Here is a 27132-nt window from a genome sequence, read left to right as displayed (position 1 = left end):
ATCAGTTAAATTTAACATATCTTGTGTTTTCCAAGGATTTCTACTAGACGTTGTCTTCTTACCTATTTGATCCAGCGCTGCCTTAACTATTTCATCTCTTAAAGGTACCTACTCGTCTTCTACTGTATGCCTTTCTCCTGTTCTAGTCAATCGTTGTCCAATGTAGTACGGTGTACTTACTACTCGTTAAGTTTTAGCAAAAAAAGTGAAGTATGCCGTCTCAAGAAACATAATCAGTAACTTAACTGCGGAGAGTCGGTAGTACATTCTTCGTTACCATTTTAGTCATAGGAACTGATAAGATACCACACTTTCAGCAAAGATCAGCGAACGCCGAAGAAAATCTTAGCCGAACCTACCTAATGACTTGGAGGGCTATATAGTTTCTAATTCGATAGATTCAGCCCGGGAAACGTGTCTATACCTTCTATATTTGACTAGTCTCGGAGTAATAGGTACTTAGCAGTATGAAATTAGGAATAATTGAACTGCTTTAGAAGAGAGGCGCATGGATTCGTTAGTTCTACCGTCCACAAGGTACTCACAATACTCGTAGCGATAAGGTATAAACAGGCTGATAAAATATTCTTAAGAGCAACATTACAACCATAAATGTTTATGGGTAAAAGACTTGATACACTAGCAATATAAGTTCTTTGCGCTATCCGCAGTTTCCCTACAACCCGCTAACTACTGAATGGATCTACCCATACACTTCAAATGGTGGAAAATACTGGACCTTCATAACCCCGTGGGAGACAATGCTCCATTTATGAGGAACTCAATAAGAAAGCTAATACTTATAAATGTCAGTAACGAGTCAAATATACGCTAAGAAAAGGAAACATACATCACACGTATTGTCACAGAATCAATCGATTACTACTTATACGTACAAAATTAAACTTCAGTAAAAATGGTTACTGGATTCCGTTACGTTACCTCAGTGTATCTCGATCGTATGCAGCAAAAGCGAAAAATTCGTCAGAAATATTCATTCTCCAGATACTTTTCCGTGGTACAATGGTCAGTGCATTCCGAGTTTCGCTCAACCTGCGTATTGGCTTACAGAAGCAGTGTCAACTTCCCAGTCAACCTATCGGCCGAAGGCCGAACCAGCGGTCCCGACACTGATACCCGTGCGACCGGAGCTCTTTCGCCCTCCTCGCGTTTCCCCTTTCGACATCGGCTGCAAGCAGTGTTTTTTAACTTACCGCTAACTTACTCGTAGTTCAACTTTGTTTTAAAAACAATTAGCAATTATGTACAGATAGTTCTGCACGGAAGCGAGGTGATGAAACTATCGAAAATTCTCTAGCGCGTTTAGACATTTGATTGCTGTAGAAATTTCGTTCTTGTGTGTCTCTTAGGAGTTTCCCTTGAAAGTTGTTGACCCGTCCTGAAATTGACCCAACCTGAGATGGTCCTTTCGTAACGTATCCTTCGTTGTACTTCCTAGGCTTCCGTAATAGCTCTACTTATAAATTCTGTGTGTTTAATGAAATAAGTCTAACGTGGCCTTCCGATCTGACGATGTAAGCGTAGACCAGATGTGGTTTAGATTCAGAGAAACACTATCGACGGCTATTAAAAGACGTATAGTTAATAAGAGAGGGTACTGACCTTGGCGCACAAAACGTATCAGAACACTGTTGCAGTAGCAACGAGAAAAACATGCCAAATTTATAAGAACGCAAAATCTTAAAGATTGACGAAGTTTTACTGCAGCTCGAAATAAAGCACGAACTACAGTGCGAGGTCGTTTTAATAGTTTCCAGGACTAAACTCTGCCTCGAAATATGGCAGGAAACAGAGATTCTGGTCATACATAAAGTACACCAGTGGCAAGACGCAATCAATACCTTCACTGTGCGATAACAACGGTGAAGTCACTGATGACAGTGCCACTAACGCAGAGATATTAAACACGGTTTTCCGAAACTCCTTCGTCAAAGAAGACGAAGTAAATATTCCGGAATTCCAATCAAGAACTGCGAAGACAAGAAACATAGCAGATATCCTCGGTGTAGCAAAGCAGCTTAAATCACTTAATAAAGGCAAGGCCTGTGGTCCAGATTGTATACCAGTCAAGTTTTTCTGAGTATGCTGATACAGTAGCTCCACATTTAGAAATTATATACAGCTGCTCGCTTACAACAAGATCCGTACCTAAAGAATGGAGAATTGCTCAAATCACACCAATACACAGAAAGGAAAATAGGAGTAATCCACTAAATTACGGGCCCATGTCACTAACGTCGAATTAGAGTAGGGTTTTGGAACCTATATTGTATTCGAACATTATGAAATACGCCGAAGAAAAAGATATATTGACACATAGTCAGCACAGATTCAGAAAATACCGTTCTTGTGAAACAACTAGCTCTTTATATTAATGAAATGAGTGCTATCAACAGGGGATGTCAAATTGATTCCACGTTTTTAGATTTCCATAAGGCTTTGGACACCGTTCCTCACAAGCGTCTTCCAACCAGACTGCGTGCCTACGGAGTATAGCCTCAGTTGTGCGACTGGATTCGTGATTTCCTGTCAGAAAGGTCACAGTTCGTAGTAATAGACGGGAAGCCGTCGAATATAGTAGTAGTAGTATCTGGCGTTCTCTAAGAAAGTGTAAAAGGTTTTCTGCTGTTCTGGATCTACATAAACGATTTAAGAGACAAAGTAGCGCTCTTTGATAGTTTTCAGATGATGCCGTCATTTGCTGTCTTGTTAAATCATCCGACGATCAAAACGATGTGCAAAATGATTTAGATAAGACAATGATTGAAGCAGAAGAAAAGAATTAAAATTTCTTTTGCGGCCGGGACTCTAAGCCGGGTCTTCTTGCTTGCTAGATATCCGTATGGTGCAAAAACTGGCAATATACTCTAAATAATGAGAAGTGTGAATTAATCTGCATGAGTACTAAAATGAATCCGCTAAATTAGGCTGTAAACTCAACTAAATTCTTAGAGATTGCAAATACGAATGACTTAAATTGGAATGATCACAATGACGATGCGAGTGAACAATCAAAACAAAGGCTGCGATTTACTGACAGAATACGTGGAAAATGCAACTTATCTACTAACGAGACTGCTTACACCAAGCTTGTCCGCTTTCTTCTGGAGTATTGTGCGGCGTGGGATCCGCATCAGATGGGACTGACAGAGGACAAAGTTCAAAGAAAGACAGCACGTAGTATAGTGAAATGAGGGACAGAGTGCCACGGGTGTGGTACATGAATTGGTGTGGCAGTAAATAAAACAAAGCCATTTTTCGCTGCGGCAGGAACTTCTCATGAAATTTCGATCACCAACTTTATCCTCAGAGTGTGAAAATTTTGTGTTGGCATCCACCTACATAGGGAGAAGTGATCATTGCAGTAAAATAAGAGAAATAAGAGCTCGTACGAAAAGATTTAAGTGTTAGTTTTTCGCGCGCGCCGTTAGAGTGGAACTGTTGAGAAAGAGCTTGGAGGTGGTTCGATGATCTGTTAGCCAGGCACTTAATTGCGAATTGCGGAGTAGCCATGAAGTAAAAGGTGGAAATATAATACCGCTATAGATCTTGAAAGGAGATTGCCCTCGTCCAATTTATACTATTGCTGCGTCTATAAAGATTTCGACGTCGACAAACGTTATTCTAAGCACATTTCCTTTCTTTTCCAGTATGCTACTATTCCGTCAACTATTTATTGGAACAGTACCGTACGAGCAGAGGGTCAATGCTCGTAAATTGAACTCTCGCATTATCATCCTCCTTAATTCACGTATAATATAAAATTTGTGTAATAAGAGACTTAGCGAGCCACATTCGCTCTCTTAAAGCAATTCTTGTTGTAAGACGTTGGCGTCGTCGTGAGAGTACGTATTCTAACCTGTCTTCAGATGCTGATAAAGATAAAACTTAAGGTGGAGTAACAGATGTGCTTGTTTCGGAATAGGATGTAGGAACTTAAGCAATCTGAGACGTTTCCGTAGATAGCACTTGCACTTTCGCAATAGGAAGAGCCATAAAACTGGACGGATCGTTCCTAATTACGTCGACCTGATTTCTACAAACCCTTAAACGAGCCAAAAGAAGACTAGTACGTTAGTACAGTCCTTCACAACATTAAGTGTTCAAATAATATTTTTCCTTGTGGCGAAAAATTTTGTAAGTTTCTAAAAAATGTACTAATAATTTCTAGTAATGTACGTAATCATTATATAAATGGTAACTCAGTATTTTATTTCCCAGGAATTGACTTTCGGAAGTGCAGTTACATATACCACTTAGCCAGGAGGATAAAGTGGCAATTATGCACGGCCATAAACGATGAAAATTAGTCCAAAAACAGTTAACGAAAACATATTAACGAACGGTCCTAAAGCATCGAAACAAGTACAACATACCTTGCGAAATACTGTAAACTCCTATTTAATGTCTTCGTTACACAAGTTTGTGTCAAGAACCAGGAGAAATGGTAAGGACGCAAAATATCGGACTCTTACCGTCGAAGAACGAAGCTCTAAACGCCTACCGAATTCTGTGTATTATCTCTGAATAACTTCAGTTAAATGCTGAGGGCGCGAACGAATTTGCTCTACATAATTGTGTAGTTACTTTCTTCTCTCTCCAGTGACCTGTTTCGGCAAATCGTTAACCTCTGCATCTCCTCCTTTCGGTGCTGTGTACAGTCATCTTTGATAAAATTTGTTTTCTGGGCAGCATAAAAGCAAGTTACAGAACGGTGCAAGGCGCGTGATTGTCGCGTCAGGTCGTAAACTCATTTTGTCACGAATCTTCCCGGATTAGCGGATATAAGAAAACAGAGATAGCAAATTAATAGGGAGCTAAGTTTATTCGGTTAGAACATTAACATTCTATATCGTTCATAACTAACGAAAGAAATTTTCTGGCATCCAACGACGACGCTTTCACAGCTAGTTGCTGGACATAATTTAGTATGCAGCTAACAGCAGTAGGGTGCATGTGCAGTACAGGCACATAAGAGCAGTAAGAGCGGGTCTTGTTCCCCCAGCTGAAGAACTGCTCAGCCAAAAGCGATTTGTTGAGTAGAACGGCTTCCTGCAATGACCTGTTATGTTACTTTTGTGGGCCGTACAGCTTGAAGACTTGTGGTTTAAGTGGTAGTCTTAAAAATTGAATCACCTAATTTCAATTAGCAATCCTTTGAATTGGATTACGAATGGTGTGACACTGTGTTTAAATATTTCATAATGTGTGAGAAATCAAACCTTTAACTCGGAAGATAATTACCCCGTCTTAAAACACTTCCGTTAATGATAAATGTTATTTTGACACAAATATACCAGAATTTATATAAATCTACAATTTGGTCTACTGCTTGACGATGGAAAGCAGCCGCTAGTGATAGCCTGTATAATATTCGATTTCACAGGTGGTGTTCACGCTAAACGTATGCCAGACGGAGCAGATTGTTAAAAAACTTCTTACTGACAAAGTTTACAGAGTGTAAAAAGTGATTTGGTGAGTTAAGCAAAATGTAATAATTCGATCAAAGCAACGCCCAACATGACTTTTATCATCACTTATCGTTTAAAGACGCTCGATGGGAGATGCGCACTAAGACTGCAGCGCGTTACGTTTTATTGTGATGTCATAAGTTTCTTTCCAGTACTGTATTAGGGTTACTGAGGAAACACGGGCGGCGAAGGCATATCTCGGGCAGGTAATTTGCGAGTCGCCCAGCTCGGTCGGCAGACGACGCGGGTGTTCGCGTGCCGGCAGAAGTAGCGGACAAGACTGCAGCGTCGGTGCAGGCGGCTCGCACGCCAGTCGATAGCGGGCCGAGGTCGCGTACCGACTGCCGTGCCGTGCACCGCCGTGCGCACCTTCTCGTCTTCGTTTTCATGTCTGCCTCCGTGTCTGTTTCTGCATTTGCTGTGGCAGTAGCTCGGAAATACGAATATTGCGACTTCCGTTTCTGCCAAAAAATGTGACGATCTCCAGCAAACCTGTGCTTAGTTTTTTTTGTTTAGGCTTCGGTGCTGTTGTCATAGTGTACATTGTAACTTGTACTAGAGATTAGGACCTTCTGTCTTTTAGCGAGGCAACCTAGTGGTTCGCGTAAGAAGTATTTTAAAATTTCGCTGGGGTGAGAGCGTAATTGTGGTTAGCAGCTGTACACTGCCGTCTTGCTACGGCACTTTCGTCGCAATGTAATCTATTTTGGTAGAAGCTGCTGCTCGAATCCGTGGTACGGAATGACACGGCGCCGTTATTAACACATGTCAAATTGTGAAGAGTCTGTACACAATTTATTCCCCTAATCTTGTAACAAAGACAAATGAAGTCTTTCATCACGAATTCATTCAGTCTCTTTCCGTGCGACAATAAAGCAGCGAATTTACTGTCAGCATGTAGAGTACACACATTGATTACTTCGATCGGGTGCTCAGCGTTAGAAATACAGCGCTTCCGGTTCACCTGCGCTTGTGGACACACCGCTTCAGTCCTTCGATCGCTCGTGTGGCGGCAACGTACGCGTTCCCCGCTAGCCCGAGAGAGACTTGGAAAGCAGTGCGATGGCGCCGAGACGCACCACTGGCCGCTGCTGCTGATGCCGCCGAGTCGGGTGCGTGCTGCGATGGGCCTGCTCGACAAGTGCTGCAAGTGCCTCTCCGCCCAGAACGGTCGCAGACGGCGTCCAGAGGTGACCGACGGTCAGTCCCTCTTCTCCTCAGCTAGCTAGTCGCTAAAACAGCTCACTACCTTACTAAGGCGTTCATATTTGGGCGGATCATTATGTAATATGTGGTCCCCTTTGGTCCCTTACCACACCGTGCAGTGCACGAAACACAGGTCCACAGCAGTTATATTGCCCGCAGAGAGCGAGTCTCAATAGTTCTGAACAGCTTGGGTAATACCTGAGGCCTTAACTGTGGAACGAAACGAAGTTCTTGTGGTCCGTCCGTTGTGAGGAGAGGGACGGGGAGAAATAAATGCTTGCAGTTCTAGACATGACAGTAGTTCTTTGCTAACGAACAGCTGAAGGCTGCATTACTTTAAATATGTTTTTCTCTCTGTTTCAGGGCGTGTACACGCCGCTGTAGTTTCCGGGGTAAATCTCCAAACTCGTAGTGTGACGGTAGAATGGATAGAGAGAGGAGAGACGAAGGGCAAAGAGGTAAGTTTGTATCAATAGTTCAACCAAATGCGTACTAAACCAGTTTTACCTCACATGAATTGATTGCATTTCATGAAGCCACTTACCTGTTTCATTGTTATCCCCGCAACAAATAAGCTTGTCGCTTAACAGACATTTTTGCTTCCAGTGTCTTCTTTATGTATTAGTGGTAAACTGCAGACAGTTAAAAGCTTGGCAGAAGATATAGTACGTTAAACTAGCATCTCACAAAGTCACATGAAGCAAAAAGTCTAGTAAACGTGGGCTTTACAATGCATACCTAAAGAGCTATGATTACTTAACCTTAGGTAATGTGAAACAAATCTCTTCTGCTGCAAACTCTCCGCTTTCCGTATTTTGAGAAGCGTTAATATAGACCAAAACAAAATACGCCCAGTTAACATGAGCTCCAAAATGCATACTTTAAGAGCTGTGAGCAATTTTTCATTCTCTCTACTCTTTAACAAATCTCTGTTAACAAGTGCTCGTTGCTCTTAAATTGTGCATTTTAGAATCTGTGATTGCAGGACAATTCTTTCTTGTTTTTCGTCAATAGTACGTCTTAAGTGTGGAAAGCAAAGAGCGTTCAGTAGAAGAGATTTGTTTCACAGTATCGAAGGTGAAGTGCTCGTAGATATTGAGTTATGAATTTTAGAGCCCATGTTTAATAGACTTTCTTGATCCGAATGATCATTCCTGTCAGATATCTGAATATTGACCATTCCTTCTGTGGCACCCTGTACTGGTACCAGCTGAAACCGCTTTCGTCCATCTGAGAAAGACACCGACATAGTCATTATTCGGCGAACGAGTATAGTAAATAGGATGGTTTTTACGACAGCTGAATTGTTTTTCTTTACCACGATGGGGTTAAATATTGTGGCGGTTAATCTTTAAAAATTCGATGACAGAACTCTTATTAGTGCATAAGATATGTGTGATGAAATAAAGTTTCACTTAACTTTGGGATAGTTCTTCGTCCTGTTCTGTAGCTATTTCTGCAATTTGTATGGTGCCAGTCTTGCGATGCCAATGATATGCAAAAGATCGTGCATGGTAATAAATGGCCGATAAATGGTCCGAAACAATGCAGATTAATGGGGAAAAATAGCTCCCGATATTTTGTCCTGTTTTGTATGACATAGTGCCAGATACTGATATTGTAGTCATTGGTGGAACTAGAGACGATAGAGAAGCATTATTCCCCAAATGTGTACAATGAGCGATATCATCATGTCTTCAATTACGGCTGCTGATTTTGCGACTGCAGTTGGTTTTTGGGCTAGTGTACTGAAATTTAGAATGGTGTGTTGCAACTTTGAAATGTTTCACAGATTATCTGGTGACTCACTCAAAACAGACGTCTGCTTTTATTGCACCAATGTGCCACCTACTAAAAGCCGTTCACTGTTGACAGGACCGTCCTTTCCTCTCACTTTTTGTACCACTGGGGTGCAAGTGCTGCAGTTTATTCCACGGATTACACGTTACAGTATACACTTTCAAAGCCACTTCCTTAATTTTCTTCCTAGAATGTTATTTCGAAAATGTTAGTTATGAAGTCCTGCCGAGTTAGGTGCCCAATTATAGTTTTTTTCCACTTCTGTAGGTGTTTATAGCATTAATTCCCTCATTAGTTGCTCTTTCAGTTTTGTCGGTTACGGCTTTGTGGCTTATTCATATTCGCGTCTCTACTTCGTCGGACCCGGTCCTGTTCTGCGATATTTATTGCTCTCCAGGAAACGCATGTCAGTAACGACCATGCTCCAACACGTCGAAGTTGCTGTGCCTTCTGAAGTCGAGTGATCGTCTGGAGTGGACTGTACGGTAGTACGCGCATATGTCCATATTGAGTTCACACCGCAGTAGAAGTGATAGTGTGCCAACGACCGCTGCGATCACCAATTCACATGTCTATTTTCATTTTGGTCGGGGTACTTACAAGGGAACCTCCCCATTGCACCGCCCTCAAATTTAGTTATAAGTTGGCACAGTGGATAGGCCTTGAAAAACTGAACACAGATCAATCGAGAAAACAGGAAGAAGTTGTGTGGAACTATGAAAAAAATAAGCAAAATCTACGAACTGAGTAGTACATGCGCAAGGTAGGCAACATCAAGGACACTGTGAACTCCGAAGCGCTGTAGTCCCGTGGTCAGCGTGAGCAGCTGCGAAACGAAAGGTCATAGGTTCAAGCCTCCCTCGGGTGAAAAACTTTTTATTTTCAGACAATTATAAAAAGTTTAGGCACTCGCACATAATCAACTTCGCTCTCCAAAATTCCAGGACATGTTCAGATTTGCTTGGACACCTGCAGGATTTGACGGTCTACACACGGAAAAATTTGAAAACGTTAAAAACATATGTTTTGACAGAGCACAGGGAAAACTGTGAAACTGTTGCATTCATTTGTTGCAGTTCATGTGACAAACTCTTATGTTTTCCTCACTTTTTTGGGAGTGATTATCACATCCACAAGAAAACCTAAATCGGGGAAGGTAGAAGAATCTTTTTACCCATTCGCCAAGTGTACAAGTTAGATGGGTCGACAACATATTCCTGTCAGGTGACGCACATGCCGTCACCAGTGTCGTATATTCTATATCAGACGTGTTGTCCTGTGGAGGAATCGGTTGACCTATGACCTTGCGAGCAAATGTTTTCGGTGCCCATTGGAGAGGCACGTCCTTTCGTCTACTTATCGCACGGTTTTGCGGTGCGGTGGCAAAACACAGGCACTAAACTTATTACAGTGAACAGAGACGTCAATGAACGAACGGACGGATCATAACTTTGCGAGAATAAAGAAAGTAAAATTTTCACTCGATGGAAGACTTGAACCAAGGACCTCACTTTCCGCAGCTGCTCACGCTAACCACGGGACCACGGCGCTCCTGAGCTCAGAATATCCTTAATGTTGCTTATGTTGCGCATGGACTACTCAGTTCATATATTTTGCTTATTTTTTTCGTAGTTCCACACAACTACTTCCTATTTTCTCGATTGATCTGTGTCCAGTTTTTCAAGGCCTATCCACTGTGCCAACTTATAACAAAATCTGAGGGGGGTGCAATGGGGATGTTCCCTTGTTAGGTACCAAGACATGGCCACCTAAACCCGACACCCCCCCCCCACACACACACTCACACACACACTCACACTCACTCACTCACTCTCTCACTCTCTCTCTCTCTCTCTCTATCTCTCTCTCTCTCTCTCTCTCTCTCTCTCTCTCTCTCCCTCCCTCTCTCCCCCTCCCTCCCTCCCCTACTTAAGGATTTCAATGCACACCACCCCGATGGGGAATATCACGTCGTCCAATAAGTTCCTTACGATTGACAAATCCCCTTAGATTGTTGATATGTTTCTCCTGAATTATGGTACACATAGCCGCTTAACTGACGGCCTTGGCACCTCTGCAGCTATCGACGTTCTGATCTCTTAGCCTAATCTCGTGGCTCATCGTCAGTGGACGATCCTTGCGCCAGTTATCACTTTCCGGTGCTCCTAGCACTTCCTTGTCATTGCCCGACAGACCAAGTGCGAGATTCGCCGGCCGGGGTGGCCGAGCGGTTCTAGGCGCTACAGTCTGGAACCGCGCGACCGCTACGGTCGCAGGTCAGAATCCTGCCTCGGGCATGGATGTGTGTGGTGTCCTTAGGTTGGTTAGGTTTAAGTAGTTCTAGGTGACTGATGACCTCAGAAGTGAAGTCCGATAGTGCTCAGAGCCATAGCCTTGTGCGATATTCGGATCCTCGAAAGGTCAGTTGTCAGCTGTATTGTCAGGCTGTATGGCCGAGGTTGTCAGATGGGTCGCAGGGAATGCTAGCCGCCTTCTGCTGCTGCCCCCCGCCCCCCCCCCCCCCCCTGCGGCCGGTACACCGGTACGATAGCGGACAGCTATTCAGGACCGTCGAAGACTCCTGAAAGGTCTAAAGCCACGTCTGACACCTCAGATCACTTTTAAGCATCTCTGCAAAGGCTCACTAGCAAAAGGCAAATAAGGATTCTCAGAGCGCTGAGCTACCACGTTACGAATGTATTCTTCTTCGTCCCTGGTGTGGGCTAAGCCCATAAATGTACTGGACCACCAAAGTTAAAGAACTATTTCGGGTCTCCGTCATGATTGTTCTGCTGATACACTTCTTGCTGAACACTTCGCGGCCTTCTTTGTGGTAGCATTGGCGTCCTGTTCTTACCCGCCAAAATTTCAGATGAGTAAAAGACAAGTTATTGCTAGCCTCCTTTTTTTATAATCCCCGTAACCGTGAGTTACATAATGCACCTTTCAGTGAAGGCAGCTGCTTTGAGGTTCTTGACTCGATCATAACACGGCCGCATTCCCTGATTGATAATCAGATATTTGAGTGGCACTCAGACTAGAACTATTCAGGCTTTTCAATCATATTTGACTAGACCACGTTTCTCTTCGCAATGAGGTGAGGGTCGCCATTCCAGTTGATAAATAATGCAAAAACCCAGCGTCATTTGACAACTACCGATCTGCCTATTTGCTTCTGTCTCGGGTGCTTCGGCCGGCAGTTCACCACCGGCAATGGAGGGTGAAGATTTGACAATGCCAGCCACTCGTGCTGGCGAAACGTCAGTAAAATCATGAGACGAACGTCGGCCGAAGAACCCGAGACAAAAGCAAATAAGCAGTTTGTCAACAACTAGCCACGAAAGCCTTAACAATTTTGAACTACCTATCTATTAAACTCACCAACATGCTCTGCAAACTACTTGAAATAGTATCCTGGAGATTGTGCGGAGTTCTTGAATTACGGGCGTTTCGTCTCCCTATCATTGAGGTTTCCAGAAGGGACGATCCACAGTCGATCATCGGACATGCTTTCTCTAAACGCCAACACTTAATTGCCGTCTTTTGAGCTACATAAGGCGTACGACACCGCTAGGTGCCATAACATTTTACTTCCCGTTCGTGATTGGCGCTTTCGAGGCAACCTATTTTTGTTCGTCAGATTTTATCCCACCAATCGTTTCGGGTTAGTTCATTCGCCGCTCAGCTTAGCATTTCTCTGGGCGCTGTGCTGTATATTACTCTCAATCACCATTAATGAACTAGTGACTTCCATCGGAGCCGGACGTAGTGGCCGAGCGGTTCTAAGCGCTTCAGTCTGGAACCGTGCAACCGCTACGGTCCCAGGTTCGAATCCTGCCTCGGGCATTGATGTGATGTCCTTAGGTTAGTTACGTTTAAGTAGTTCTAAGTTCTAGGGGACTGAGGACCTCAGAAGTTAAGTCCCATAGTGCTCAGAGCCATTTGAACCATTTTGAACCTCCATCGGACCACTGCTCCCGCTAGCACTATACCGATAACTTTTGCATTTGGTATGGCTCCCAATTTATAGTGTAGGCTGAATGCCAGTTGCAAGACACCAAGCGAAGGGCCTCTGTTTGGGTCCTTTCCCATAACTTTTTTTCCCATGAAAACGTGAGTAATGCATTTCTGTCATTGTGCACGATCCGTTCTGACAACTGTATTTGGGTACTGAGCACTTAGACGTTATTGGACAGTCCCCATGTTTGGGACTCCTCTTTGAGAAAAAGCTGACACGGCCGCACCCCACATTCATCAGATAAAGACAAGCTCCATGCTCTCTGCTTGTTGCCCACACATTTTGGGGTGCATATTCCACTACTCTATCCCATATTTACCAGGCACACGTCTCCTTCAAAGTGTATTTTCGTTCCCAGATATGTAGCGCAGCGGCACTTTCAGCTTTGAAACAGTCGAACTTAATCAGCGTGGACTAAGACTGGCCACTGGTTCCTTCTAGACTAATTGTCCAGTCTCCTTGATGACAATACCAACTCTAGCTATATGAAAATTTCCTAATCATCCAGTTTATCAAATTAGTTTTGCATACAATGCGCTTCTACCGCTTGACGTCCACACGTGGGTTCTCTAGTTGGATTGCGCCTAGAGGCCATCTGCCGAGATATGCTCTCCATGTTTTCTCGATCCCCTCTTTCTCTTGGTTAGTACCCAGACCACGAATTAGGCCTGACCTGTGCCAAGAACCTAAAGCTTGTAGCTCCATGATCTTTCGGCATGTATTTTCCTCTCAGTTCTTGAGGAGAGTCAGGGTTTTGCCGTCATTTACACTGATGGCTCTAAAATCGTGAATAGGACGGGACATGATCTTACACCTCCTGCTGGTCGATAACATTATTTGTTGTTAGGAACGTGTGGTGTTCATGCGGCGAAGCTGTTAGTCATTAGAGTCCTACGTTTCGTTAAACAAATCTCCCTCAAGCGCATTTTAATTTGTAGAGACTCAATGAGCAGTCTCCAGGCTATTGATGGATCGTTCTATTGTTACACCGTGTTCTCCCCAACCTTACCCGTACTGTCTGGTACGTTTTCTTTCCCTCATTCGCAATTCATGTGGGGGCTATACTCCCCGCCTCGCTCTGACGATCTCGGGTGCGGATTTGTGAGTGCAACTAAGGCCTCTGCTCAGTGGGAGATAAAATTACATCTGGTTGGCTACTGCACCCTCTAATGAACTCCGCGCTATCAAGGTGACTACTGCAGTATGTCTCCTTCCGTTTGTCTCAAAAAGAATCAAACGTTGTTTGTCGCCTCCACATCGGTCACACCAGATAAACCCACAGTTTTATATGCGTGTGGCTCTTCCTTCCTTCGGATTCTGTCCTTCTGGTGTTGGATAACAAAGTACGGAGAATTTAATTGGTTCTTAATTTTCGCCGAGAAAACTGTCTTCATTATAATCCAATGTTTTGAACTGCCTCCAGGTCGGATAGGGTGCTTAGCGAAGCCATCCGCCCCGGTCATACTTCTTAACTAGGTTTAATTGCTTTTGGATGCGGTTAGACCCTTCTTCTGCTGCATCTTATTTTACTTTCTTAGGACTTCCCTATCATATAGCACTAATATGAATGCAAGACCTCAAGTACTCCTTATCCTTGATACTAGCTAATGATAAAAGAACAGTTGAATTTTTTTAAGCTTCCTTCGGGAAAATTATTTCTGTTTCCATTTTTAACGACCTGACCAAAACGGATCGGGAATGGGACGGTTGTGCAGATGACACTTCTCGTCACATGCCGAGTCCCGGGGACACTAGACGTTGCTCACCCCTATAACTCTCTACCATGTTTTACTATTGTCGGTCTCACTGGTGTATATTATGTTCTTAGCCTTTCCAGTTTCACTGTTGCAGACCTCGCGGCAAGAAGGAATTATTTTTTACTGTCTCTCCGTACGTAGAGTTGGTGGAAGTCAGATGTGGGGGTGGTGATTCTCCACTTCCCCCTGACCTGCAGACTAGCCCAAATCATATTTTTACCTCTTTAATTTATTTCTTATATCTGGCTTCAGGGTTTGTCAGTGCCTCGATTTTACTACTGATACTATCACAATGGAACCAAATCGGCTCCACTAACTCCATGTTGATTTCATTTACCCTCGCACGAGTGATTGATGGTCTCGCTCCTTAGTACCTTAACCCCCAAAACCGACATAACCATAATATGTGTACTGTAATGTTGAGACTTCACAGAGGGTGGGGCCAGTTTCTAGTATCATGTTGTCGTACTGCAATCTGCATACTTTCCTCTAAATGTTTTAGACCACCATTTGCATAATTTTGACAGTGTTGAACTCAGTAAAACTTAACGGAATTAGTACTAATGTAAGTTGGTGCAATTATTAACTTGTCAACAAGTTTTTAAAATTCTACAGCATTTTTTTTCTTGTTCGTTATACAGACAATAAAATTTGTTTCCTATGTGACACGGTCTTAAATGTGACATTTTCTGCACTGCATCCAAACAAAATAGTCTGCAGCTACTGATAGAGCCACAATGATCGGCATTTTTAATTCGCAAGTATTGCGTTTGGCTCCTTAACACTTCTGTGTTATGGATGAAATCCTTGGGTTGAGTAGATGTTTGTAGTGCGTCTGTAAAGATATTGCATGTAGTGATTAATTTAATTTTGTTTCTTGAAATTAAAAATCTAAGTGGTTTCATTTTACCAGAAAAAGTTATAGTGCATTATAAATTTCACGATGAACAATTTTCTAGCATGCACGGTGCATACATTGCTAATTAAGGCCTTTGTGGACGATTGGTAACATGACCTTTATCAGTAGACTCCCACCCGCCGCGCGGAGTGGTCGCATGGTTAGAGGCGCCACGTCACGGATTGCGTAGCCCCTTCCGCCGGGGGCTCGAGTCAGCTCTCGGGCGTGTGGCGGGTTTTGTGTTGTTGTGGCGGGCGGGTTTTGTGTTGTTGTGGTGGGCGGGTTTTGTGTGTTGTTGTGGCTGGTTTTGGGTTGTGTTTTGTGTTGTGTGGTGGTGTGGTCAAATGGCTCTGAGCACTATGGGACTTAACATCTGTCATCAGCCCCCTAGAACTTAGAACTAGCAATTCACACACATTTGAACATTTGAGTACACTCTCGCCCGTTCCCTTCCACCTGCTCCCTCCACACCTCAAGAGTTTATAATTAAATATTTTTAATTTAATAGCATGACAGTTGTAACTGAAGAGGACCTAATGACTTCTTGTGTAATAAACATTTTGTAGTGGAACGAAATCCACTAAGCATCTACAATGTTTATGGAATTCATTACCGCCGGCCGAAGTGGCCGTGCGGTTAAAGGCGCTGCAGTCTAGAACCGCAAGACCGCTACGGTCGCAGGTTCGAATCCTGCCTCGGGCATGGTTGTTTGTGATGTCCTTAGGTTAGTTAGGTTTAACTAGTTCTAAGTTCTAGGGGACTAATGACCTCAGCAGTTGAGTCCCATAGTGCTCAGAGCCATTTTTGAATTCATTACCAAACCGATTTCAAAGTTTAGTGGTCGGTCTGTCAATAAATTCATAAAAATGATTTTTGGTGAATCTCCTTCCTCTGCACAGATGCTGGACGATTGCAATCAGATGCTGGTGCTTTTCAACCTGAGGTTGGTCGCAGGAGGAAGCATTTGCAGCATGGCTGATATTGCTTCGTGACGATTATCTACGATAATAAAAATGTCACGAAAGTGACAAAGGTTCGAGAAAGCACATTGTAATGTTGCACACATTCAGATATAGTACTAATTTGTAGTAATCAACAGGAATTTAAATTGAATTTGTTGAACACTTCCTATGCTTGAAGACTTGCAGTGGTGAGAAGTGACAGTGTATCGAACTCATCGGACCACTGAGGAACGGAACTAGGTTGGCAAGGGTCGCGAAGTCCTGTACAGACAATTCACGAGTTCAACTGTGAGAGGTTTGTGTGAAGAGAGAAAGGACCACATTAATTCCGGGTGTGAACGGCAGTGCGGGGCCAACGTCTTTTCCAGGACTAACAAATTAGTTTTCGCGCCGATCATCCGCTCTGGTAAAAATATTGCACGGAACTACAGCAGTCTGTGAAAGTGCATTTAAAAGCTGCTCACGTTGAAATATCATACAAAATGGGTAAAATACGCGCTCACAGCTCACGTGCAAGACTTAGTACCACAGTTAATACACTGTACAACTCAAAGGATCACATTTCGAAACCCAGTAATTGCCTCCTATTGCGACGCAGAAGTTCGAAATGCCCCCCCGCGGGTCCAGAGGTTAGAATATGCCCGAGGTATCCCTGCCTGTCGCAAGAGGCGACTAAAAGGAGTCTCACTTCTCGGTCCTATAAGTTCAGGTCCCATTTTATGGTTTGATGTGCCACTTTCAAAATTCTACAGAAGTGCAGGCCATACGGGGCTTTACGTGGTGCACGAGTTAACTATAGTGCCCTTAGATTCGATCTCCTGAACCTCTTGTCATGGCTTTCCATCTCCACCTTCAGTTGAACTATTTGGGCGAGGAAACTTTCTGGGGTATGTCATCTTCTTCGTTGTCTCCTGTCCTCTTTCGCCCCCAACACAGTGTTGGATTTCTCTGCGCCCAATATCCAGCACGGTAGCCAGTCCGTTGTGGTGGGGCAATCATGTACCCATTTGCTGGTAGCCCCCAGACAACACAACGATCGCACTGCCGATGCCTGAGCTGTAAACTCCCCACGCATGCCAAGGAGTAGATGCCTGTCTTCCTGGGGGCATCAGGACTCCCAGCAATGCCAAATGGCTTAATGGCCATTTGGCCATTGCTGTGGTTTGGTGGCGCCCGTGGGGAGAGCCCCTGATCGGAGTCGGTGGCATCAGGGCGGATAACCCACAATGAAGCGGACTAAGTCATCTCTTGCTGGTGACCGCATGGCGCCAGCAGTCTCTAAGAAGGGCAGGATGGAGTACAATGCTGCAGATTTGACCCTGAACGGTTTCCTTCCCTCACTACACCATGGGAGGAACGTAGGGCTACAGAAAGAAGAGAGCCATATTGTCCTCGGTATTTAGTCTGTGGCAGAATGGACGGGGACTCCTTTCCACGTATGAAGGCTCAATTTTTTGTTGAACATCTTGAGGATAAGTTCGGAGAAGTGACAGCGCTGTCAAAGATTAGAAGCGGTGCAGTCTTGATTCAGACAGCGTCCTCAGCACAATACTGGGCGTTACTCGCTTGTGACCGGCTGGGTGATATTCCTGTTTGTCACTTCCCATAAAATCCTCAACTTGGTCCAGGGGATTATTTTTCATTGCGACCTCCTCCTTGCAGTCTGACGACGAGCACCGCGCCAGTCTAGAATGGTGAATGTTAATTTCATCTGGCGCTTGTATAGGGGACCCAAAGACAACAGGGTTGCTACTGGTGCTTTCATCTTGGCCTTTGAGGGTGATTCATTGCGTGAAAAGGTCAAGTTGATGTTTTATCGCTGTGATGTTAAACCATATGGTTCTCCCCCTATGCGGTGCTTTGTGCTGGAAGTTCGGGCACATGTCTTCCCGCTGCACTTCCAACGCCACGTGTGGAGACTGCGGATGTCCACTGCATCCAGATACTCCCTGTGCGCCTCCTCCAACTTGTATCAGCTGCGGAGAGCAGCACTCACCCTGCTCGCCAGACTGCACAGTACTCCAAAAGGAGCAGAAAATCCTGAAGCACAAGACCCTGGACCAGTTGACATACCAAGACGCTAAAAGTAAATTTGAAAGATTACACCCTGTTTGGTTGATGTCCACACATGCTGCAGCTACATTACCATCGCCTTCACAAGTACCAGTCGTACCACACTGTGCCACGAACAGTGGGCGCTCTGGGCCTCCAGAAAACATCTGCCCCCTTGGTGGTAGGGGAAAATCATCTTCTGTTGCTCCCAAAGTACCTACTTTGGGGCAAGGACCCCCAAACACAGGGGACATTGGTCTACTCCCCCCCGCCAGAGAAGCAACAGCGTCCTTTGGCTCCTCTCGTGTGGAAGGGTTCCCTTTGGACCCTCTCTCCCAAGGTCTACACAAATGCCACAGTGGACACTCGCCAGTGGCTGAAGGAGCCAAAAACTGCTGGACGATGAGCTTCACGGTCTTCCTTCGTGCCTGAAGCTACTTCAGAGAAATCCTCCCAGCAAGCCCTTAAGGGCAGGACGTACGTCCTATACCCACATTGTTAAATTTGCAGTATTGATGACCCATTATCTCAGAACCTGTGACAGATAGAGATCTGAAATTTTTGGAATGTATAGTATCACTCCTTTTCTGATTACAGAACCAGGATTAAAATGTACAGAGAAATAATTAGCTAGTTACGATTTTTTAAAATGTTCTTCAATATTTTCTTTTAAAAGTTCACTTTTTCTTCCGTAAGTAAAAAACCGTTAGAGGTAGAGATGTTTTGGGAGGTTCAGTAGCTGCAGTATACTATGTGGTAACATAGTGTAAAATTAGAGATATGTATCTGTAATAGTACCCGAGATAACGGGTCAAATAATTTTAATAATGTCATTTCCGGCAAATCCAGTTCAAACATTTTATTTGATATTAACTTACACATGGAGGCATGCCAGCTTCTAGAAACAGCCAGGCCCATAATCAGCATTATCTGGATCCTGTTCTTGACTATCCTGCAAACCCAGAAGCTTCCTTCTTTTCCTGCCTCTTGCTTCTTTAGTCATTTCCTCTGCTGTACGTTGGGCTTTCATGTTCCTAAGTCGCTGAAAGGCTTGCAGTGTGTTGGCATCTGGAGTGATACCAAGTTCCTCTAGTACCCCAATTCTTCCCTTTATACCATCATTAAACGTTATCATAGCATCACAAACACCCTCCTACAGACATTTTTTGGTATGGGAGTCCAAATTACATTATTGAAAGACTCATTCGGGTTTTGTGTTCGACCTTAGAGACATTTGGAAAGGTCAGGATGAGCTAATTCTCTATATATTGATTTAATAGCTTCCATCACTGCAGATGGTATGCTATTTTTGTGCCTAAATTGTTCCTCGCTACCCGCTGCCTGAGCTTTGCGGTGCTTGCACCATGAATCAGCACCAGGTGGACAAAGACGATATATAGGTGTATCATCAGTGGAAGATTTGTGGAAGAATGTAGCCCACACTGCCCGTTTCATCACCTGTAGGTCATGTGTATTGTTTCTTATTGCCATTCCATAATAATGCTGGAGTTTATCAATGTTTTTGTCTGTAAGTCTTCCTTTACCATTTAGAGTCTTTCCATCTGATAACGTCTCTTTTCCTTTCGTCTTCTTAAGTTTTCGGAGACACTGTTCCCATCCGTTTTTGAACGTGGCCCACACATTGTCTTAACAATCTGCTTATTACCATAAGATTGGCTTTCCACTACCGATTTGTAAGCTTTTGAATCACCATCCCCCAAGTACTCAGTGTAAAACACACACACACACACACACACACACACACACACACACACACACACACACACACCTCTCCTGTTGTGAAAGTCTGAACATAGAAACAACTGCAGTAGCCTCCATACCCCCACTAGTTCCCTCATAATTCTTAGCACAATTTGTTTTATGGCTTTCACTTGTTTCATCTACTGATTTACACTGATGACAGTATTTAGTTAGCACTTCAAAGTCTGAAACTTTACCTGTGTCAACACTAGTGACAGTTGCAACTGCATTTTTGATGTGTGACCTCTCTTCTGCCATGTGCCATCAACTGCCACAGATAAGTCTGTTGTGTTATTTAATTCTGCTGCTTCTTTATCAGCAGCTTTCATAGAAGCAACAGCAACAGATTTGACACATTCACCAATTACTTCTGTGTACTTACTAGATCTGGTTGGTGGGTTTGGCAAGTTCAGCGTTGCACATACTTCAGCTGCAGTCAATCCTTTCCCAATGCACCTCATTCCATACAGGAATCTAACATTGCTCTCAAACAAGTCATTCTTGCACTTTTCAGAAGTCCAAAATGATGTCTTCGCACTGAATATCAAGTTCGTTAGCCAGTCCAGTCCTTTCAGATGAGTCCTCAGAGATGCTAATTTGCCCACCACAAACCTTACATGACACAGCATCTTACAAAATTTGTCCTAACACACTCAAATCTAAAAGAACATAACCTGAACTATTTTGATCTTTTCCAATAAATAAATCCTCATGGTCTCAAAAGTTTCCTCTTCGAAGCAGTAGTAGGCGTGTCCGTATCACGGGTCTGAAAAATCTATTTCAGGATCAACACTGGATTCAGATTTTGTGATTGCTGATTTCCATGGAAACGTCGCTTCCGTAAAACAACACTTTCTTTTCTTTGAAAAAAGGTATAAAAGCGTATAATGACACTCCAAACAACTATGTTTTCAGTTCAAAACTTATGAAACACGACAACCGCAAAGTAAATAAACAAAATGCATGTGCTATACCGCCATTTCTGTTTACACAGTGCATCCAACCTCTTAACACGAACATTAACATGATTTCAAGGAATAAATAGCTGAAAACAACAGCCTTCTAGATTAAATAGTTCAAGAGATAGATATTCTTAGGCAAGTCAGTGCAGAACGACCGGATAATTTTACACACGCACTATTAACTTTGAAATGATAAAAACTACACTTCCAATTGGAATTTTTCGACAAATAATGTATCAAATTATGAGAGATCAAATATTAATAAGAGATAATAATCCGAAAATGTCACTTTTTGACCAATTCCGCCATACGTACTCCCCTTAAAGAGAAGCGAGAGGGCAAGCAAACACAGAAGTCTGTTAAGAAAAACTACTCTCTGGTGGCCCCAACAACAACACGACCACTCCCTACCAATTCTGTGCACCTGCGGGGGAGGTTGAGATCTGAGCGTCCCCTGAGGACCTAGATTTCACTGATACCTCATCCACAATAGGAATGGATACAAATACTCAATCAGTAGCAGCAGCCGGCCCTGAGGCGTAACCTGCCTCCTTGCATGCTCCATGCCTTCCCAGCCTCACGATAACGTCATCCTCCAGTGGAATTACGTCAGGATAAGGATGATGCAGAAAATAAATGTCTGCAACGTATATCTTCCTCCAGATGATGCAGTACCCCTGAACGCATTGGCTGCACTGATTCGACAACTCCTAAACCTTTCCTACTTTTGAGAGATTTTAACGCTCGTAACCCCTTGTGGGGTGCTACTGTGCTTACTGGCTGAGGCAGAGATGTCGAAACTTTCCTGTCTCAACTGGACCTCTGCCTCATAAATACTGAGGCCCCCCCAGACATTTCAGTGTGGCTAATGGCACTTAATCGGCAATTGATTTATCCCTCTGCAGCCCAGGACTTCTCGCACTTGTCCACTGGAGAGCCCACGATGACTTGTGTGGTAGTCACCACTTTCCCATCTTCCTGTCACTCCCTCAGCGCCATTCCCCCGGACGTCTACCAAGATGGGCTTTAAACAAGGCAGACTGGGAAGCTTTCATCTTTGCTGTCACCGTTGAATCTCCCCTACATGGTACCATCGATGTGGTGGTTGAGCATGTCACTAGAACGATCGTTTCTGCGGCGGAAAACACGATCCCTTGTTCCTTAGGGTGCCCTTGGTGAAAGTCAGTACCTTGGTGGTCGCCAGAAATCGCTGAGTCAATTACGGAGCGTCGGCGAGCTCTACAGCGACATAAGCGGCACCATTTCATAGAGCACCTAATAGCTTTTAAACGGCTCCGTGTCCGCGTTCGCCAGCTTATAAAAAGACGGAAACAGGCGTGTTGGGAGAGGTACGTCTCGACCATTGGGTGTCATACATCACCTTCCCAAGTTTGGACGAAGATCAGACGTGGTTGTGGGTACCGGACCCCGACGGGTGTTACTGGCATTAACATCAATGGCATGTTATCTACATACGCAAACGCAATTGCCGAGCACTCAGCTGAACATTATGCTCGAGCCTCCACATCGGAGAATTATCCCCCAGCATTTCGCACCCTCAAACAGCGGATGGAAAGTAAAGCCCTCTTCTTCACTGAACGTAACAGTGAACCCTATAATGCTCCATTTACAGAGTGGGAGCTCCCCAGCGTCCGTGAGCATTGCCCTGACACAGCTCCTGGGCCAGATCGGATCGACAGTCACATGAACAAACATCTCTCGTCCGACTAAAAGCGACATCTCCTCATCATCAACTGGATCTGGTGCGATGGCGTCTTTCCATCGCAGTGGCGGGAGACCACTATTATTCCAGTGCTCAAACCCGCTAGATGTGGACAGCTATCGGCCCATCAGCCTCACCAACGTTCTTTGTAAGCTGTTCGAATGTATGGTAAGTCGGCGGTTGTGTTGGGTCCTGGAGTCACGTGGCCTACTGGCGCCATGTCAGGGCAGCTTCCGCCAGGGTCGCTCTACCACTGATAATCTTGTGTTCCTCAAGTCTGCCATTCGAACAACCTTTTCAAGATGCCAACACCTGGTTCCCGTCTTTTTTGATTCACGAAAAGCGTATGACACAACCTGCCTACATCATATCCTTGCCACATTATACGAGTAGGGTCTACGTGGTCCGCTCTCGATTTTTATCCAAAATTTGCTGTCACTCCGTACTTTCCGTGTCAAAGTTGGTGCCTCCCATAGGTCCCCCTCATATCCAGGAGAATGGGGTCCCTCTGCGCTCCGTATTGAGTGTATCTCTATTTTTAGTGGCCATTAACGGTCTAGCAGCAGCTGTGGGGCCATCGTTCTCACCTTCTGTGTATGCGGATGACATCGGCATTTAGTACTGCTCCACTGGTACTGGGGTTGCCGAACGGCGCCTACAGGAAGCCACCAATAAGGTGCAGTCATGGGCTCTAGCCCACGGCTTCCAGTTTCCAGCTGCAAAGTCGTGTGTCATGCGCTTCTGTCGGCGCCTTACCGTTCATCCGGAACCAGAATTTTACCTTAATGAAGATCCACTCACTGTAGTGGAGGCATATCGATTCTTAGGACTGGTTTTCGACGCCCGATTGACGTGGCTTCGTAGTCTTCGCCAGCTGAAGGGGAAGTGCTGGCAGCATCTCAGTGCCCTCTGCTGCCTGAGCAACACTAACAGGGGTGCAGATCACTCTACGCTGGTGTAGCTGTACAGGGCCCTTTTTCTATCCCTCCTTGACTATGGGAGTCTGGTTTATGGATCGGCAGCACCCTCAGCGATACACGGCCCAGTGCGCTACTCTGGCGTTAGACTGGCAACAGGAGGTTTCAGAACGAGTCGGGTGACCAGCTTTCTGGTGCAGGCTGGAGTCTGTCCATTGAAGGTTACGCGTGCACAACTGCTTCCTGGCTATGTTGCACACATTCTTAGTTCTCCTGAGCATCCTAATTATCGTCTCCTTCACCCGTCAATGGCGGTTCACCTCCCACTCGGACGCCCAGGTCAGGGCTTAAGAATGTGGTTCGTGTCCGATCTCTTCTGTCTGGAGTCCTTGCCTTTGCTACCTCTACTCGAGGTCCATTCATATACACCTAGGCCGAAGCTTCGCCTGGACCTTTCACATGGTCCTAAGGACTCAGTTAAACCCGCAGCTCTCCACTGTCTCTTCCTCTCGATTATTGATGTTTTCCGGGGCTCTGAAGTGGTTTACACCGACGGCTCGATGGCTGATGGTCTTATTGGCTTCTCCTATGTCCATAGAGGCCATTTTGAACAGCATTCCTTGCCCGATGGTTGCATTATATTCACTGTAGAGCTGGCGGCCATCTCTCGTGCACTTCGGTGTATCCGTTCATGCCTCGGGGAATCGTTTCTTCTGTGTACTGACTCCTTCAGTAGCCTACAAGCTATCGATCAGTGCTACCCTCGCCATCCTTTGGTAGCGTCCGTCCAAGAGTCCATCTATGCCCTGGACTGGTCCCGTCGTTCAGTGGGGTTTGTGTGGACCGCAGGACATGTCGGCATCCCAGGCAACAAACTTGGCGACAGTCTGGCTAAACAGGCTACGCGGAAACCGGTTCTGGAGATGGGTATCTCTGAACCTGATCTGCATTCTGACTTGCTCCGCAGGGTTTTTCGGCTTCGAGAGACGGAATGGCATAACAGTACACACAACAAATTGCGTGCCATTAAGGAGACTACGAATGTGTGGAAGGCTTCCATGCGGGCCTCTCGCAGGGACTCGCTCATGGCTACCTCCTCCGTCGCGAGGACCCACCTCGGTGTCACTGTGGCCCATATGTGATTGTCATCCACATCTTGCTGGACTACCCACTTTCCGCCGCTCTGCGGCGGAGTGTTAACCTTCCCAGCACTCTACCTTCGGTGTTGGGCGACAGTGCCTCAACAGGAGCTTTAGTTTTACGTTTTATTCGTGAGGGTTTTTTTTACCGTACCATGTAAGGGTGGGCATTTAGCCTTCTCTCTGAAGTCGCCACCCTCCCTCCATTTTAACTCTGTCGCACTTTCTTTCCATTTGTTTGTTTTGGTGGTCGTCTTTTCCCTACATATGTTCATCTCGCCTCGTCTTTCTGGGGTGGACATTTTAATGTGTTTCAGAGTGGCTGGCTCAACCTCTTTTATTATTGTGATCAGCCAACCCGGACCATATGCTGTATGATTTTTAATACCTTCTACTTTTCGTTGTGGTGTTTGTTTTCCCCCTTTTTTGGTCGTTCCATTCGTTTTCTTTTTATGTGTGGTGTTGAGTGTTCTTGAACCTTGAGCCTTGCTTGCGTCAGGAAAAAAGGGACTGATGACGCTGTAGTTTGGTCGCTTTATACCCCAAACCAACCAATCAAGTTTGAAATGTGACTCAAACGTACCTATAGACCACCTCTGTAATTGTGCTAAAGCGTGGCGTCGTACGTCGTCACTCTCGGACTTGACAACACTCCAAACAGCAAGTTGTCAACACATGCGAAAAGAGTGGTTTTCTTGTGAGTAGACGAGGGAAACGTTTGACAAAACAGCGCTCAGAATATACACGAAAAGGCCTCGGGAGGTGGCATGAAGTATGTCAGTGAAAGCATCCCTTTCCTTGTGACATCCACACATTTCGCGGTCGAAGAAAAGTCCTCAGTGCAATGAGCAAGAGGACGCCGTTCTCGACGACCTTTGGCGGCGCTGATACGCTCGAATATTTCAACCCTTCCTTAAGGAGATTCTGGGTGTGTATACCCATTGAATATGACTGGATTTGGCATTTTCAACCCTCCTGTGGTGTGATCGGGGGAGGGGGGCAGAATAGACAGTGACAGTGTGAATCCCAGTTTGGCAACACCCTCAGTGCAGGCAGGCATCCCGAGACAGTCCTCAGATTTCAGATGCATGCCTACAGGCCCATAGAATACTATGGCAAAGGTCCCGAGTTCGAGTCTCGGTCGGGCGCACAGTTTTAATCTGCCAGGAAGTTTCATATCAGCGCACACTCCGCTGCAGAGTGAAAATCTCATTTAAAAGTGTTATCTAATCGTCGTGCTCAAATCAACCAGTTGTACTCACACATCCAAGAAAGGATTTAGTGTCCATGTATGCCTGTTGCCAGTTGCCGAGTTCGGCTCTGGAAAGTAACTTCATAATTTCTCTTCCGGATTATTCAAACTCTGTATCATGCCAGAAATGTGAGAACTTACTACCACCGACTGGTCCATTTCGATTTTTTTCGACAGTCTTTTGAGCGCGAGGGACAGGTTCTAACATAATATTATGTAACGACGTTGGCCATAAACGAAGTTCAGCAAGGAATCGTTCGATTTTATCCTTGGCCCTTGTGTTTTCTTCTCTCCCTGGAGGCTCTTTTTTTTCTTCGAATATGTAAGTTATTAAAAAGATCAGCGAGAAATGATAATTTTAATAGACAAATAGGGTCTCAAAAATAATTCCCATATTCAGAGTTAGAATCTTTTAAGAACATTAACAATTCAGCTTGCAGTTCCAGAAGTAGTGTGGTATAGGAGATTTTGATGGAGAGAACTCTTGTCTTCACAAATGATTCAAAACAGTAGAGTTGCAACGCTTTACCTTTAATAGAATTCATAAAGTCGATCGTCTCTTTCAGACCATCATTTAAATCACAAGGGAAAACCGTGGCTATCGTAGTTTGTCGATGGGTATTACATTTTATTCCCAGTTATGGCCTTAGCGCTCTACTGCAAATGGCGATACTTTCGCCCAGTCAATCCCGTAGTTGCAAGTGCTTTCTAAAAACTGGCCGGTAGTTTTCGCAGAAAGTCCTTTGCAAAATAAGTCTTTAATGATACTTTCATTTGTTTCAAAGCGCACAGATACCATAAATTGTGCACAATCTGCAACGTCAGTAGATTCAAGAAATGGCAAAGCAAAATGTGGGCTCTTTAATGTTTCTACTAATAGTTCTCGAAAGTAACCCAGCCATGTAGATTGCGTTCAGTGGTATTATCAGAAAGTGGTATGCTTTTCAACCAGATCCGAGGCTGCTGGTAAAATACAATTTTCGGATGTACGCGACTTCAGTGCTTTGAGTTGGTAGTTAGATAACAATGCTTACCCGTTGACACTGGGTACCTAAAATCAGGTAAAACAACTGTTAAATGAGAAACAAATAATCAATAACGTTATCTTTAACAAATAATACTGTTTTATTATTTGAATCACAGTAATTTACTGCTAGCTAAGCAGTTTTTTTCCTTTCCAATAAATCCAAGTA

General features: G+C 44.5%; 1 protein-coding gene across 2 annotated transcripts in view; it reads left to right on the top strand.

Annotated features, from left to right (window-relative positions):
• The window catches only part of LOC126259250 (kinesin-like protein Klp10A), a 291616-nt gene that overhangs the window by 108876 nt on the left and 155608 nt on the right, over positions 1-27132 (top strand). For both annotated transcript variants that reach the window (XM_049955875.1, XM_049955876.1), the window contains exon 2: positions 7062-7156. In XM_049955875.1, the coding sequence (XP_049811832.1) occupies positions 7062-7156 (95 nt within the window). The remainder of the gene's footprint in view (positions 1-7061; positions 7157-27132) is intronic.

Source organism: Schistocerca nitens, chromosome 5 (genome assembly GCF_023898315.1).
Source record: "Schistocerca nitens isolate TAMUIC-IGC-003100 chromosome 5, iqSchNite1.1, whole genome shotgun sequence".
NCBI lineage: Eukaryota > Metazoa > Arthropoda > Insecta > Orthoptera > Acrididae > Schistocerca > Schistocerca nitens.
Note: the sequence above shows the minus strand (reverse complement) of the source record. Positions and strands in the feature narration are given on the sequence as shown.